Genomic DNA, 17,025 nt, shown 5'->3' with positions numbered 1-17,025 from the left:
GCAATGACTGGCTTAATGTTCTATTCCAGTGCCCAGCATAGGGCCTGGTATATACCTAGTATTATATATAGTATTTAGTAATGTTTACTAAGTGAGCAAAAGACTGTTTTCACAAGGAATTTGCCTTAACAGTGTTCTAGGATGCAGAAATCCCTTAACTTTAAACCCAGGGGATCTGACCCAAGTTATAGGACCAGCAAGGGGTATTGCTTATTTTAAAACAGAAACTTTGTGGAGCAAATAATGACTTTTTGCAGATCATTAACTTCCTTGATGTAGCTACTGACCAACTTGTGACCTTAGGGAAGGGTTATAGGGCCTCATTTTTCCATCTGAGTGATCACAGCATGGACCGTACTACAGAGTAAAAGCAGGGGCATAAGCCGGTGCTGGTGGTTTACATCTATAATCCTAGGTTCTCAGGAGGCTGAGATTTGAAGGTCACGGTTCAAGTCTAGCCCAGGTGTGAACGTTCATGACAATTATCTACCAAAAAGCTGGGAGTGGAGCTGTGACTCAAGTGGTAGGGCACTATCCTTGAGCAGAAGAAGCAGCGCAGGGATAGCACCTAAAGCCCTGGGTTCATACGTTAACTCTGAGAACCATATATCAAAAGTGAGATGTTGGTAACTGTACAAGGTTGGGCTGGTTGCAGGAAGTAGATCGCTGGGGACACACTTCTGAAGGGAATATTGGAATACCCATGCCCTCCTCATTCTTTTTGCTTGAGAGAGCAGCTTTGTTCTATCCCATGTTTCCTAGGATGGTCTCCCTCACCACAGGCCCAGGAACAATGGAGTCAAGTGACTATCAACTGAAATCTCTGAACCATGAGCCCAAATAAATCTTTCCTTCTTTAGTTCATTTTCTGAGATAATTGTCACAGCAATGGGAAAGTAACACAGTATCTTCACTCATGTAATCCTAAGAACAACCCTCCAAAGTAGGGGCTAACATAATTTCTATCTTTCAGGTAAAGAAACTGAGGTACTGAAAGACTAAGTTAACTCAGGACACAGGGCAAAAGGCAGGGCTGAATGTAAACACACACACATGCACACACATGCATGCACACACTCTTCTGCCTAGGTTGGCTTCCAACCATGATCCTTAGATCTCAGCCTCCAAAGTAGCTAAGATTACAAGTGTGAGCCACCAGTTGACAGTGGGGTTTTGATTTTGTTTTGTTTGTTGTTGTGTTTTACCCCTGGTTCTGGCGTTTGAACTCAGGGCCTCATATTCTCACTCAGCTTGCTTACTCACATCTGGTGCTCTATCACTTGAGCCATGTCTCCAGCCCAACTTTTTGCTAGTTAATTGGAGATGGAGTCCCATGGACATTTCTGCCTTTCTAGTTTTTTTTTTTCCTTCTGGTTCTAGAGCTTGAATTCTCAGGATAACATGTTCTTGCTCAGCTTGCTTGCTCACAGATAGTGCTACCACTTGAGCCACACCTTCAGCCCAGCTTCTTTTTTTGCTTTAACATACATGTTCTGCCTCAAGATGTTTTTGCTTGCCGGGTATCTGTGGCTCATGCCTGTAATCCTAGCCACTCAGGTGGCTGAGATCTGAGGATCACAGTTCAAAGCCAGCTCAGGAAAGCCTGTGAGACTCTTATCTCCAATAAACCATTCATTAAACAGGAAGTGGCGCTGTGGCTCAAGTGGTGTCCTCGCCTTGAGCTGAAGAGCTGAGGGACAGCGCCCAGGCCCAGAGTTCAGGCCCACAACCAACCAAAAAAAAAAGATGTTTTTGCTTGAGAGAGAAAATAGGTACTTAAATTCCGTAGGCAGTGCTGGGGAGGTAGCTCTGGGTCAAGCTAGCAGTTGCATAGCATGTATAAGATCCTGGGTTCAATCCCCAGCACTACATAAAAAAAAATAAGTAAATATTTCAGGCGAGGGAACAATATAAGCTATAGGTCAGGAATGTTGGAAAAGACCAGACAGCATGACCCAAAACAGACATACAAGGTGCTTTCTATAGATAGAACTTAATTCATGGAGAAAAGCTTGTGGATGGACTAGGAACGTGGGGAGGAAGGAAAGAGGGCAACATGTAAGAGGTAATGACAAGAAGGCCCAGAACATCCAGAGCTTTAATGATACATTTGGCTTAAGGGCAGTGGAGAGTCATTGAGGGGTTTTAAGTAAGTATGTTATGTGATCCAGTTCCTATTCTCTCCCTCTCTTCCTCTCCTCTTTCCTTCCCCTTCCCCCTCCCCCATTCCTTCCTCACTCCTCCACTGCCCCCCCCATGCTGGAATTTGAACTCAGGGCCTCACATTCATTAGACAAACTCTCTTCCACCGATGTATATCCTCATGCCTGTCAAACTGTCTTAAAACAGTCATTAAAACAGACTTCAGTGTTGAGGATGAATTGGAGAGGGCCAGATTGCAGACAGAAATTGTTCAGTAAACTGCTGCAGTAGACCAGTAGAGAATGAGGAGAATCTGAATCAGGGCAGTAAGAAGGAGAGGGAAATGAGGAGGAAGAGTAAAGGATGTAGAGAATGATAAGAAGTGGGTCTGCTGCCATAAAGAATGAAATTATATCATTTGCAGGAAAATGGATGGAACTTGGAGGTCATTTATAAGTAAAATAAACCAGATTGAGAAAGACAGATACTGTGTGTTTTCTCTCATGTATGCAATCTAGACCTAAAAAAATAAAATAAAAATGTTTAAGTATAAAATGGGGACTAGGGACTGTTACTGTTTGGGGGTGGGTGGAAATCCCAAAACCCCCAGTGGAAGTGGGGGATGTGATCAAAGCACCATATATGCTTACATGGAAATAAAATTGTTTGAAAATAAAATTGTTTGAAAAGGAGGTAGAATGGATAGGAGAGTAAAAGAGAGAGTGAATGTGATTTAGTACAATATTTGCATGTATGAAAATAACACAAAGGAACCCCTTTGTAAAATTAATCTATGCTGATATTTAAAAAAAAGAACTGGGGCTCATGCTTGTAATCCTAGCTACACAGGTGGCTGAGTGGTTGAAGCCAGTAGAAAAGTCAGAGAGACTCTGTCTCAAATTAACTAGCAAAAAAAGCTAGATAGTAGGCATGGCTCAAGTGGTAGAGTACCGTCTGTGAACAAATAAGTCAGGGGAGATCATGGGATCCTGGGTTCAAGCCACAGTAGTGGTACACACAAAAAAGTAGATCTGTATGTCTTGGAATGACTGCATGAACATAGGATGAGAGAAATTGTGGATTGCAGAAGGATGCTTCACTGTGTGACAGGAAATGCTGAGTTAGAAGGGCATGTGGAATAAGCAAGTGGACATGTGCAGTGAGAATTGGGTATTTGAGTCTTGTACTCAGTGGAAACTTTTGCTAGAAGTTAAGTAGTTAGAAGACATCTACTTGTAGGTAGAGGTTGCACTACCAGTGTAGGTAGGATTACTCCAGGCAAGGCAGGTAAAGGAAGGGAAGGCCAAGTACAGTCCCAAGTTGAAGTTCTTTAATTAAATGTTTAGCAAAGGATCAGCAGCCAGCAGAAGAGGTAGAGAAGGAACAGTACCAGTACAGGTATTGTCTCATCAAGGAAGGAAGAGAATATTTCTGAAGGATGAGGCAACAGTGTTATATGCAGACAGGATAAGCAATGGCAGGACGGTGAAGGTTTACTGGATTTGGTAAGAAGAACTCTGCATGAGGACTCTCCACATCCTTATTTCACATATATTAAACTGGGTCAACAGTGCCTTTCCAGAGAGAAAATAAAAGGATAAGGTAAGGATTACATGATGGGAAGGAGCTCTGTTCCAAAGAACCCTGGATGTATCTCTATTACAGAACAGCACAAGCTATTAGATGTTTAGCTAGGCTAGCCACTAGATTGTGAACAGAACTGCATAGATGCATATGGTCCCACTACTCAGAAGCGACTCTTCTGTTAATAATTTTATTATAAATTCTTTAAGGCTTTTTTTTCTCTGCTTATAAACAAATATGGTGTTTACATGTATACACATATGTAATTTTAAAAGTAAATATTGGCACATAATGAGCATGCTCTTTAAACACAGTGATCGTCTTTCCATGTTACTGCATGTAGAACTATTCCAGCATTTAGTTTTTGTTTGTTTGAGTCAGAGTTTGTTTGCTTAAGCCCAGATTGGCCTAAAACTCAATAATCTCCTTGCCTCAGTCTCTCAAGAGTAAGAATCACAGGTGTGTGCCATCACACCTGATTTCCTATTCCTGTTTTTAATGACAACATAGCAGTTAATGTTTCAATGGACTATACTCTTTTTTTCTGTGCAGAGTAGACGCTTAATGATGAGCTTGTAGGTTGTTTCTAGTTGTTGTTGTGTGTTTTTTTTTTACTATCTCAAACTGTACTAAGGTGAATATTTCTGTCTTCTTTGCACCCTTCAGAATAAATGTTGGCAAAAGTCCAAGGATTGAGTATTAATCATTTCTGTGTCCTGAGTACCAGGCATGAAGTAGATGCTCAGTAAAAGTGTTACAGCACCCTGAATTTAGGACTTTCAAGTCCTATAATAACATTTATCTTTTGTTTATTTATTTTTTGAATTTTATTTATTTATTTTTTTGGGTCTGGTTGTGGGCCTGAACTCTGGGCCTGGGTGCTGTCCCTCAGCTCTTCAGCTGAGGCCACAGCACCACTTCCGGCTTTTTTTTTTCTGCTTATGTGGTGCTGAGGAATCAAATCCAGGGCCTCATGCATGCAAGGCAAACGTTCTACACTGAGCCAACTTCCCAGCCCTTGTTTATTTATTTTTGATGCTATGGATTAAATCTAAATTCTCAAATATATAAAGCACATACTTTATAACTGAGTTATACCCCCAATCTTATCTTTGTTATTACCATCTGAAATAGTAGTTAACTACAAATGCTATTGGCCGAGTGAATAATCTCCAGGATATGGAAAATTCTACCCAGAAAAGGAAAGTATTCAGCAGTAAATTTGCTTTTAAGTGGCGTATGTATCAAAAGTATTTTCCTCAGCATTGGTAGCTAGGAAGCATCTTCAAATAGATCTTTAAATAGTTCTTTTTTTTTTTTTTTGGTTGGTCGTGGGACTTGAACTCTAGGCCTAGGAGCTGTCCTTCAGCTCTTTAGCTCAAGGCAAGCGCTCTAGCACTTGAGCCACAGCACCACTTCCCGGCTGTTTCTGTTTATGTGCTTTACCACTTGAACCACAGCGCCACTTCCCAGCTTTCTCTGTTTATGTGGTGCTGAGGAATCGAACCCAGGGCCTCATGCATGTGAGGCAAGCACTCTACCACTGAGCCACCTTCCCAGCCCCAATAGTTCTTATTTAAATTAATTAATTTTTTTCCGTCAATTTTTTTTTTCTGGGCCTGGGAACTGCCTGAGCTCTTCAGCTCAAGGCAAACACTCTACCACTTGAACCACAGTGCTACTTCTGGTTTTCTGATGGTTAATTGGAGATAGAGTCTCATGGACTTTCCTGCCCAGGCTGGCTTTGAGCTATGATCCTCAGATCTCAGCCTCCTGAGTAGTTAGGATTACAGACAGGCTTGAGCCACAGGTGCCTGGCTTAAATATTTCTTTATTTCATTTTATTTTTGAGTTAGCATACATTTGTATTAATGGGTTTCTGTGTGATATGTCTATATATGAACCCAGTGCACTGTGGGCAAACTCGCCCCCTACACCATATACCTTTAGCCCCTGTCATGTTCTCATCCCATTGCTGTTAGTGTGTTACTTGGTACTGTGTGATTTCCACTAGTTCAGGCAGCATTTCTCTGGCTTTTCTAGGTACTTGTTTTTGTTGAGGTACTTTTGCATATTGATATTTTTTATACTTCCCTTTTTTCTATACAGAAAGACGTAGAAATAAACTCACTACTTTAACAAGTTCCCATAGTCCCTTTTTGTCCCATTTCATCTTTCTCTTTTGTGTATGTGGTGTTTACTGAAGTATTTTTTAAAGCCAGGTCTTAAACCTTTTGTCTTTTGGGGCCAACATACTTGAGTTTGTGTGTCTAAAAGCTATGGATGGTACTGGGGTTTGAGCTGAGGGCCTTGCCCTTGCTAGGCAAGCACTCTACCAATCCACCAGGCCAAATTTCACATGTTTTCTTAGGTAACCCTAATGCTATTTTTGTCTTTAAAAAAATTAACAATCATTCCTTGATATAATTTAATATCTATTGCAAAGTCCTATTTCTTGTTTATCTCAGAATATCTTTCAATGGCTCCAGTAGGAATTTGCATCCCATTTGGTAGTTTGGACTCCGAAGGCTCTTTTAATCTTTAGCAGTCTCTAGCCCTAAGCCCCTTTTGTAAACAAAGCCATTGACTATTGAAAACATGTCTGCTGTGCTGTAGAATGTTCCACATTCTAAACTTCTTTGTTTCTTCATAATGATGTTTTAACTTATCCCTGTCTCTCATATTTCCTGACTGGAGGTTAGTTTTGAATGGCTAATTGGATTGTGGTCCGCTTTTTCTGTGGGGGAGGTTGTAGAACTGCTTTACAGGCAGAGTTGTCAAGCACTTCCTTTATGCCATAGCCAGCTTTTAGGTGCTAACAGTTCATCCCTCTGAAGGTGCCTCATCAACCTTCCATTGAGTTGAATTACTTCATCAGGGGCTACAAAATTTTTTATTTCTTTTCAATCAGTTAGTTAAATAAAGAATTTTCCTTTAATACCTAGGGTTGTTTTGTTGTCCTGTAATGTAATACATACCAAAAAAACCCCACAGAAAATGATTAGCTCATTTTCTTTGAAATTTTTGACCTAAAGAGTTAGTACCTCTTAGTTTTTTTTAAAGAATCTATTGATATTACACTGGCCAGTCCTGGTTCTCTCCCACAGGTTGTCTAATTTGTGAAAACATGTCTGATTCTGCACAGGAGCCTTTGCGTCCTTGGGTATGTAAGGGACACACCAGTTCATCTAGTCCTGTGCTTTTCAGAAGACAGTTTCTCTCCTCTGTTCCAGGTCATGCTGTGAACAAGATGCGTAAACACTCAGATTCAGAGGTGGCTAGTCTTGCCAAAGAAGTTTATACTGAGTGGAAAACTTTCATTGAAAAACATTTGGATAGACCTCCTATTGAAGTTCGAAGTGATCCCAAAACTGAGTCATTTAGAAAAAATGCCCAGAAATTACTTTCAGAAGCCTTGGAATTAAAGGTAATATACTAATTGGAGTGTAATTACTAGGGTCTCTTGGTTAAACTTTTTTTTTTTCATGAACTTTCAATCTTAACACTGTAGTCTTATTCTAATAGGTAATTCTTTTAAGGATTCTGGGAGAGAGGCTTTGGAACCACCAAGATTTGGGTTGAGCTAGTAGCTTATGCCTATAAGCATAGCTACTTAGGAGGCTGAGACTTGGAGAATCACAGTTTGAAGCCATCCTGGACAGAAAAATCTGAGTAACTGACTATCTCTAATTAATCAACAAAAAGCTAGGCTGGAGGCATGGCTCAAGTGGTAGTGCACCAGCTGTGAGTAAGTAAGCCAGACACAAACACAAGGCCCTGAGTTCAAGATCAGGTACTGACAAAAGGAAAAAAAAGAAAAAATAAATTTAAAAACCAAAATGAATTAGATAGACATATTCCCTATCATCTCCATTACCAGAAATTTCCATAATATTAGTGGTTTGAGATGTGTATATATATATATATATATATATATATATAGTGGACAGAGGATTTTTGCTCATTAACAATAATATTAGTCATTATCAAATAACAAATCTTGAAAGTAGTTAGTACCTGAAAAATCAGACATGTACCATACTTATTTTTTTCTTTCCCCATCATACTCCAAAATATCCTTATTGAAATACTTTTAAAGTATAATTTAGTATTACTAACAATGGAATTCAGAAGTCTGATTTAAGTGCTAGATACCATACATTCTTAGAGAAGTTTGTTTTTGTTTTTCTGCACTGCTGTGTACATGCTAGAAAGTCCTTTACCACTTGAGCTACATCTCTAGCTATTACTACTATATCTTCAAAAAAATAACAAACCAACCTTTTTAATCTTTCTATCTCAATTATTTATCTACAAAAGAAAATCACTTGGAGTTTGATATATACCAAATAAGGTACTGGGTTTTTAAAACAAGAAAATGAGAAAAGTGCAGAAAGGAAAAGAAAAAAAATAATCACTAAACCTATCACCCAGACATAATCTTTTTCGGTGAATTATTACAGCATTTTAAAGAAATGCTGGGCAAATTATGATTATCCAAGGCTTATTTAGAGTGAATTATGTATCAGATGTTCTGTAATACTTTTTATTGATCATGTTAATCATAATGCAGAAAATTGACATAATTATTTACGTTTGTGTTGTCTCTTGAATATTGATCAATTTCAATTAGTGTCATTTTGTGTATCCTTGTTTATATGTCTTTGTTTTTCATGTTTATGATTTTTAATGTCTTCTTGATAGTTCAGTGGATTCCTAAAGGAAACTTCAATATGAATTAAAGAGAGGGGGGGAAAATGTGAAAGTTGTAAGTAATTTTCCAGAGTATTGATTAGCCAGACTTGCTATTTTAAATAAAGTTTATTTTTGAAATAAACTAAAATTACTGCGCATACATTGTGGGTATCTAATATGTAGCTAATGTGGTGGTAAATATCAGTTCCCTGTGGTATCTTTTTAAGTAAATGATAATAACGAAGCCATGCTTGTAAGAATTAATGAGCAGTTTGCCTGCTATATTAAACTCCATAATAATTATCCTTTTAGTTTATCCATTAATTATCCCTTAAATGGCACATCAAGTGGTAAGCACTCAAGTGTTACAAAGCAAAGTTAAAAAAGTGATACATTCGTTAGTGCTTTCCAACTTAATTGGGGGAAAGATCAGATTAAGCATAACTGACTGGTTTAGGTCCTAAATTAATTTTTTTAATATGTATCTTACTATCTTCCTTGGCAAAAGAAAAATTGATGGCTCTTCCTTGCACAAGCAGCATTTAGTGATATTTTTGTATGGCATGTCAGAAAATATAAACACAAACAATTTTACTAAATATACAAACATTTTTACCCTAGCACCCATCATTATGAGACATTTCCATATTAGGGTAAATCAGTGAACCATTTAATCCAGTTTCTTGTCTTTGGCCATAACCAATATTGGGTGTATTCAAATCAGACACTGAGTTTCCATAAACGTTCGTGTTATCAGGCAGTACTGAACCACAGGTGAGTTATTGGCACAGTGACTGACAGGACTTTACAGTTTGATCTTAGCATGTGTTTTTTGCAAATACCATAATCTACTCATTCCATTTTTTGATAGAAAAACATGTTTCCATTTTATTTGTTTCAGTTATATCCTTTAATAGTGAATACCACCAATGAAGAATATGCACACAGCCAAATGTTCATTTCTTTATTGCCTTATAGATCTTGCTTTCTAAATTCATGGATTATTTCCTTGTTCTTGGAATAATAGAACAGATGAATAAAAACTCTATCGTTGAAACCCAGGCTCCCTTCCTCTTTCTCCCTTCTGGATCATCTTTGTTCTTCCTTGTCCTTTAGATCTTTCCTCCCATGAACATCCCCTGTGGTGTCATTCTCTTACTTCCCCTTCCTCATTATCCACTCTCCTTCCTACCTCTTGGCCTGTGATCATTTTCCTATTATGTCATTAAAAAAAAAATGAACCTGATTCTCAAAGTGAGCCTGTATCATTAAGAGTTATGAAACACTGGCTGGTTAGCGCAGTTGGTTGTCAGATGGTGCTAATGAGATCCAGGTCAGGGGGACGTTCTCATATGGGACTATTAGTTTTTCCTTTGTTTAATGGTTTCGGACTGCACCCCTGGCTTTGACCAGCTCTCTCATAAATGTTATCAAGTGGTCAAAAAGAAGTGTAGATAGATATATACAAACCTAATCAGATGATCAGAAAACCCATTCAAAGTTTGCTTCCAGTGGATATTTTAATTCAATAAATGTTTGGTGGGGATCTACTAAGGTGCTAGAGGATATTGCAGACAGTCAAGTTGCATACTTTGTTCTAAGAAAGCTTATTCTGTTGTCTTAGAACCTGTAAATGACTAATAAAAATGTGATGGGGTCTGAAATAGTGGTGCTAGCAAATCATATTAGAAACACCAAGTATGAAGCAATTAAGACTGAGCTGATCATGAAACTTCATGGAAGAGGTGGTAGACATTGTTTGAAACAGTAGGAAATGAGGGAGTATGCATGGGGAGAAAAGACATACATCTGACAGATATTTATTGAACACTTACGATGTGTCAGCACTTAGGCTGGGTATGGAAAACTTAGAAATGGATCCAGTATATGGTGTCAGCTCTAGAGGTGCTCACAGTCTTCTAAGGAAGCTAGACAAATGCATAGTTACAGAGAAACATACAAAGACCTTGTTCCCTTGTGTTTAAAGAGCTTATAGCTACACTGATTATGATAGTTTCCTTTTCTTTTTCTTGCTTGTCTCTCCTTTTCTTTCTTTCATTTTCCCTGTTTCCCTCTTCTCTTTCTTCTCCCTGTCTGTCTCTTTCTTTGTGTATGTGGGGGGGGAGGTGTGGGTGTGTGTGCGCGCACACACACATGTACATGTACATGCCAGTACTGAGGCTTAAACTCAGGGCCTGATGCTCTTGTTTATTTTTTTTTCTCTACCACTTGAGTCACTTTAGTTATGGTAGTTATGGTAAGTTCCATTCTCTTTTGTTTTTTATTGGTTGTAGGACCTGGACACTGTCCTTGAGCTTTTAGTCAAGGCTAGCACTCAACCACTTTGAGTGGAGCAACAGCTCCACTGCCAGTTTTCTGGTGGTTAATTGGAGATAAGAGTCTCACATGCTCATGCTGGCTTTGAACCACAATCCTCAAATCTCAGCCTCCTAAGTAGCTAGGATTATAGGCATGAGCCATCAGCGAGTGCCTGGCTAGTAAGTCTATTATTTAATGAAGGACAGCCCTAGGTGGTTGTGTTTTATATCTTCTTCCAGCTATAGCCAGCCACTTGTTCAGCATTGAACAACTGAATAACACGTAGACACAATAGATAAGAAAAGCAAATTTCATTTGGTACTGAAACAGGAAACAAGGAGTTTGACCGGGTTTTGTAGGTGGGGAGATGGATAGACTAAAGGGAGGGAAAGGGGCAACAGTTGGGATTGGTAGTAAGGCCAAGGAAAAAGCAAAAGCAATATGAAACCATGTAAAAAAGAGACCAGGCAGCTCATGAAATACCAAAAAAAGATCTGGTCACTGAATGCAGGAAACCCCTAAACTCCTTTCTAGGAGCCCTATTCCCACAAGTGCCTCACAACAACCTCTTTTCTCAGTCTCAGTCAGACACTGGTCTCTTCATCCTAAAGCACTTCCTTAAAGCACTAATTTAGCTCCCACTGGAAAGGGTTCGTCATCTTGGGCAAGTTTGGGTCACCTAGAGGTGTTCCTTACTGCATTCAGTGAACTTGTTACACACAATAATGTATAATGAATCATTTTCCTTTGTGATTTATTTCTTCACTGATTGGCCATCATTTAGCAGGAAGCATGACAAAAATTCTTGATGCCCCTGTTCTCCCCGGTCTGTGGCCTACAGTTTTCTTGTATACTCTGTCCCCTCTAGGCTGAGAGGTCAGGTCTTTTATGTACTGTGTCTCCAATATCAGACCAGACATTGTGGCAATTTTTGTTCTCTCCAGTTCCCAGTTTTGAACTTATGGTCTCATGCTTGCTGGATAGTCAATCTACATGCCTCCCGCCTGTTTTTTGTGCTGATTATTTTGTAGATAGTCTGGATTCCCACCTGAGTATTTGCCTGGACTGTAGCTAGGATAACAGGCATGCAGTACCACACAGACTTTTCTGCCCATTCCTCATGATTTCAGCCTCATAGTATCTAGGATTACAAATATGAGGAGGCACTGGTTCCCAGCTAGTAGCAACTCTTTCTTGAATGGAGTATGTATGAGTATCCAGTTTTGTGAACTTCAGGATACTCATCAGAGTTCTCTTTCTCAGAGTCTCTCTCTCCTTCCCTCCCTGCCTCCCTCTCTCTCTGTCTCTGTCTCCCTGTCTCTCTGTTTTTCTGTGTATGTCTCTCTCTGTCTCTCTTATTCTGCTCCCTTGTTAGTCCTTACATCTTTCTTTCTGTGTGTGTGTGTGTGTGAGTATGTGTGGTCAGTCGTGGAGCTTGAACTCGTGTGTGTGTGTGTGAGTGTGTGTGTGAGTGTGTGTGGTCAGTCGTGGAGCTTGAACTCATGGGCCTGGGCACTGTCCCTGAGTTCTTCAGCTTAAGGCTAATGCTCTACCACTTTGAGCCACAGCACCACTTCTGGTTTTCTGGTGGTTAATTGGAGAAGAGTTTCACAGACTTTCCTGCCCAAGCTAGCTTTGAATTGCAATCCTCAGATCTCAGCCTTCTGAGTAGCTAGAATTACAGGCATGAGCCACCAGAGCCTCCAGAGCCCAGCTTGGTCCTTACATCTTTAAAAATTCTCTCTCTCTCTCTCTCTCTCTGCCTACTTCTTTCCTATGTAAGGACATGTCAAATGTTAGGTAACCCTTTGTTTTTGGTGTGCTTTCTGAGGCAAGGTCTTACTATGTTTCCTAGGCTGTTCTCAGACTCTCAGTTTTCTTGCCTCTTCCTCCTGAACTTGCTGTCCTCCTGCATCAGTCTCCTGAGTGCTGGAATTAAAGGCATGCACCCAGCCTGATCTTTTCTTCTTACATAGAAGTAGAATAGATGTGCATAATAGTATATAAAACACGGCGTCCATCTTGGTGAATTTATCGCAAAACAAATACCTTTTCAGCTTGCCACTTCCTGTTCACTCTCCCAAGCTAGATATAGTCTCCTCCCAAAATCAGGTGCTGGCCTCCTGGGTCAGGTGGCTTCCTTAGAGCCTTGCTCCTCACTGTTCAGCCCCTCCTCTTTGCTGTCAGCCAGTGCCCCTATAATCCCCACCTGAGGTTCCCCCTGGACTCAAAGCCAGGCCTACCTGGGTCACTGCTTGGTCCTCCGCCCAAGCTCAGGGCTTGGTGCATAGTAAATGCTGATCAGATAGTAGAATAATGCCTAGTGGGAGGAGAGAAACAAAGGAAGAGAGAAAAATCTGTTCCTGTTTTCAAAGAACTTATTGGGGGTGGGGTGATGCAGTCAAATAGAGATAATTATAGCATGACATATAACAATGGCTATGGGGAGCTTGAAAAACCTCCTGTCCTTTGTGCTCTCTGTGTGTCTGTGTGTATGTGTCTATGCATGTGTTGCCTAGGTTTTAACACAAAGTCACAGAAGTACGTTTCCTAGGGAAAGGAGTGCCCTGCTGAGGGAACATGTGCCAGGCAGAGGCACAGAAAGAGGGGCCTGACAGCAGGTTATAGTGGTTACACTGTACAGTCAGGATGGGATTGAGGAGGAGGAGGAGATGGGGCTGGAAAGGAAAGTAGGACAGACTGTGTGGACAAAGTCCCCAGAATTGCTACAGGTCTCATCCCATAGGCTTGCTTTGTTAATAACTAAGTCTGTCTGCTGAGGTCTCTCCAAATTCAGTGGGTTGCCAGGACCTATGCTGACATGGAGGAGGTCAATCGGCGTCTGAGTCATATCCCAGCTCTGTCTTGTAGTAGTTTCAAGAAGCTTGACCTCTTTACCTTGAACCTTAGCTAGCACATGTGATCATATGAGTTATGAACATTCAGTGTGCAAAGTGATTTATAACCTGTCCTGTACACATTTTAGGATCCTAGCCCACTGTTTCTAGAATGCTGTAAGGGGTTAAAAGGCACTTGAAAAACAAAAAGAAGTACAAACTGTTACACTGATTTATTATCCTCGGACTTCGTTTCCTGGTTGGGAAAGTACAGAGCCCAGTACCGGTTGCTTAGTTCAGGCCAGTTTCCTGTTATAATGGCAAATATTACCACCCGGCAGGGGTTGTGAATGAGGTCCCTGTCACAAAGCACATGGCCTTGTTCCTTAATTGCCAGGGTGGAATTAATTTGCTCTTCCTGTTTCTCTTGTGACAGGAAGTAGATGTCCTTGAATTTCAGTTGATTAATGGAGGCCTCAGAGCAGAGTGCTCCAGCCTCTCTTGCTTTTAATCCTTATGCAATGCAAGGCCCTAATTTGATAATTTTGCTGTTTTTTAGATGGATCACCTACTGGTTGAAAATATTGAGCGGGAAACGTTTCATCTCTGCTCCCGCCTCATTAACGGGCCGTACCGGCGGACGGTGAGAGCTCTGGTCTTCACATTAAAGCACCGAGCTGAGATCCGGGATCAGGTGAAGAACGGCTCACTGCCGGTCGGCACGTTTGTACAGACCCACAAAAAGTGACCCAGGACCGTTCCAACCCTGGGCTGGGCAGAGAGGAAAAGGGGCTTCTCTTTGCCATTCAAAGACTCTTTTGAGTTTGGGTGACGGCGGGCACTGGCTGTGCTAAATTTTCCCATGGTGCCATTCCTTCAGACAGGAGGCGGGAGCCATGGGAGACAGGCCTGCAGGAGCATGCTTCATTAGCTGCGGTGCGCGGGTGCTGCCTAACAGGACGCACGCCGGCTGTCACTGGGAAGCGCCATACGGTTGCCATCACCCAACACGGGGGAAGGGTGATGGATTTCACTGTGAGCATGCCAAGGACACCTCTAAACTTCCCATGTCAGGCAGATGAAGTTACCACTTTATTTCGCCACCCTGCAGGTAACTGAAACTCAATTACCGCTGCTGCTCACTCGGTTCCATCCCCCTGAGTTTAGACAGCTCCGGTGCCTCTCAGAACTCCCTGTCTGTTCTCTTTGCTCTACCCCAGGGGTGAGCCTGCCAGAGCCTTGCACTAGCCCTGCTTTCCACAGCTCACTTATCTGAGTGGTTCAGCTCTCCCTGGAAGACCTTCTGCGTTGGTCTCCGGAGCCCCCATGCTGAGGCTTCTAATGAGGAACTGGCCCGAAGCCTTCCCCGCACCTCGGGTTTATTTGAATACTTCTGCTCTCAGTCTAAGACTCTGTAGAAGATGCATAATGAAATTGCTCTTGCAATGAATTACTGCTGTTGAAAAAAACACATACATAGAGATTTCAAAATGGAATACTTTCATAGGGCCTGCCCTGTAAACATTTATGTAAATGATATTTGCTTTTTAAAAATAATAATAAACTGATGTGTATTTTAAAACAAAAGGCATGTTTTCTTCATTGAAAAGCGTTTGGGGTTGAGAAAAGGAACAATTGGTGTAACCAAACAATAGCAGGACAAGAGTTTGCAGGAGGTAGCTAGACCCAAGGAATGCTTTTTGTAGATTAGGGGAGAAGGGAGCATGTTTGCCATCGAAAGAGAAGGAAGCAATAGAGGAAGATTAAAAGCTAAGGAAAAGAAGAGATGAGTTGGAAAGCAAGGCGAGGAGAAAAGGGGCTGCTACTTTCAAAGAGCTGCTTGCTCAAGATAGTTGATTGAGATGAATCTTTCTTCAATTTTTTTTAAACCCTGCTTAATGTTCCTACCTATTATATGACGTAGGTATTGTTCCCACGTTTCAGATTTACTCACCCATCTCCTGAGCTCTCATTCCATGAGACCTGGTGGACACCTAGCAGTAGCTTCGCTTAAAACCCTGAGGCTCACGGAGCAGAACTGTCTTGTTCAATTTCCCACTGCTAGTAACCATTGCAGCTAGAATACTAATGGAGCACTTCCCACTGTGGTAACATTCAACAAAAAAGGAAATGCTCAATTAAAGATGAGAACAGGAGATTCAGAGAGGTGTTGTAAGTTACTGGTTCCAGCATCCCAAGCACTGTAGCTGGGAACCAACATTGGAGGGAGGGTGTCAGCCTAGCTCCCATATCTCCTTCCTGTGGCCAGATGAGTCCTAATGCTTCCTAAATGTATGTATTTTTATATACATATGTATGTATGTGTGTATGTATGTTTTTGTTAGTCATGGGGCTTGAACTGAGAGCTTGGGTGTTGTTCCTGATGGGCTGGTTTCAAACCACAGTCCTCAGATCTCAGCCTCCTGAGTAGTTAGGATTACAGGCATGAGTCACCAATGCCTGGCTCCCTAAATTTATTTAGACTTTGTGTGTATGTGTGTGTGCGCGCGCACATACACATGCACCAGTTCTGGGGCTTGAACTAAGGGCCTTAGCACTGTCCCTGAGCTTCTTTACCACTTGAGCCACAGCTCCACTTCCAGCTTTTTGATAGTTTTATTGGAGATCCGAGTCTCACAGATTTAAGTTCCCAAGCTGAGCTTTGAATTGTGATCCTTAGATCTCAGCCTCCTGAGTAGCTAAGATTGCAGGCATGAGCCACTGGTGCCTGCCTCTTGTCTCCTTTCTATCTGCAGTACCGGCTCAGGATTTCATCCTCTTGCCCAGATGACTACATGGCCTCTACCTGGTCCCTTTGTCTCCACAGTTGCCCCTCCAGTATGAACTAAGTGACGTCACAATGGAAACCCACCAGAAGTTGGTGACTCACACCTGTCATATGCCTTAGCATTGCTTGGCAAGGCTGTCTCTGACCCAGCTCCCTCTTCTCTGTTCTTACCTCCTCCTAATCTGTGTCCTCTTGAAGCAGTGGAGCTCACATGCTGTGTCTTTAGAAATGCTTGTCTACCTAACTCCTTTCCTACAGAGTTCACTGTGTACTATCTTAGACATATGTGTGTTGTACTTCGGTTAGTTCTTACTGGATTGTAAGCTTACCATCAGGGTTTCTGGCTCATTGCATACGGTTAGTGCCTAGAGTAGTACTTGTCTGTGATACTATCCAGTTAACACTGTAGTGAAAATAATGGATGTCCAGATGCCTGTGATCTTCATAGTGTCCCATCGTCTTATCCAGAGAATAGCCAGAATGAGTCTTTTCCATTGTAATCCCTTACCATGACCTTACAAGGCCCACCATGATCTGGCCCCTGCAGCGTTTGAATTCACTTCCTCACACTTCCTGCTCCTCATGCCTCTGTGGTCACACTGGCCCCTTGCTGTTTTACACACAAATAATTCAGACCAGAATGTTCTTTCCCTATATATC

General features: G+C 41.3%; 1 protein-coding gene across 1 annotated transcript in view; it reads left to right on the top strand.

The window, feature by feature from the left end:
* The window catches only part of Tceanc2 (transcription elongation factor A (SII) N-terminal and central domain containing 2), a 50,952-nt gene extending 35,788 nt beyond the window's left edge, over window positions 1–15,164 (top strand). The window contains exons 4-5 of the mRNA XM_013022234.1: window positions 6,960–7,153; window positions 14,137–15,164. Of these exons, the coding sequence (XP_012877688.1) occupies window positions 6,960–7,153; window positions 14,137–14,325 (383 nt within the window). The 3' untranslated portion in view covers window positions 14,326–15,164. The remainder of the gene's footprint in view (window positions 1–6,959; window positions 7,154–14,136) is intronic.
* The last annotated feature ends 1,861 nt before the right edge of the window (window positions 15,165–17,025 follow it).

The sequence above is a fragment of the Dipodomys ordii genome, unplaced genomic scaffold (assembly GCF_000151885.1).
Source record: "Dipodomys ordii isolate 6190 unplaced genomic scaffold, Dord_2.0 Scaffold61, whole genome shotgun sequence".
Lineage (NCBI taxonomy): Eukaryota > Metazoa > Chordata > Mammalia > Rodentia > Heteromyidae > Dipodomys > Dipodomys ordii.
This window is presented reverse-complemented; position numbering and strand designations above follow the sequence as displayed.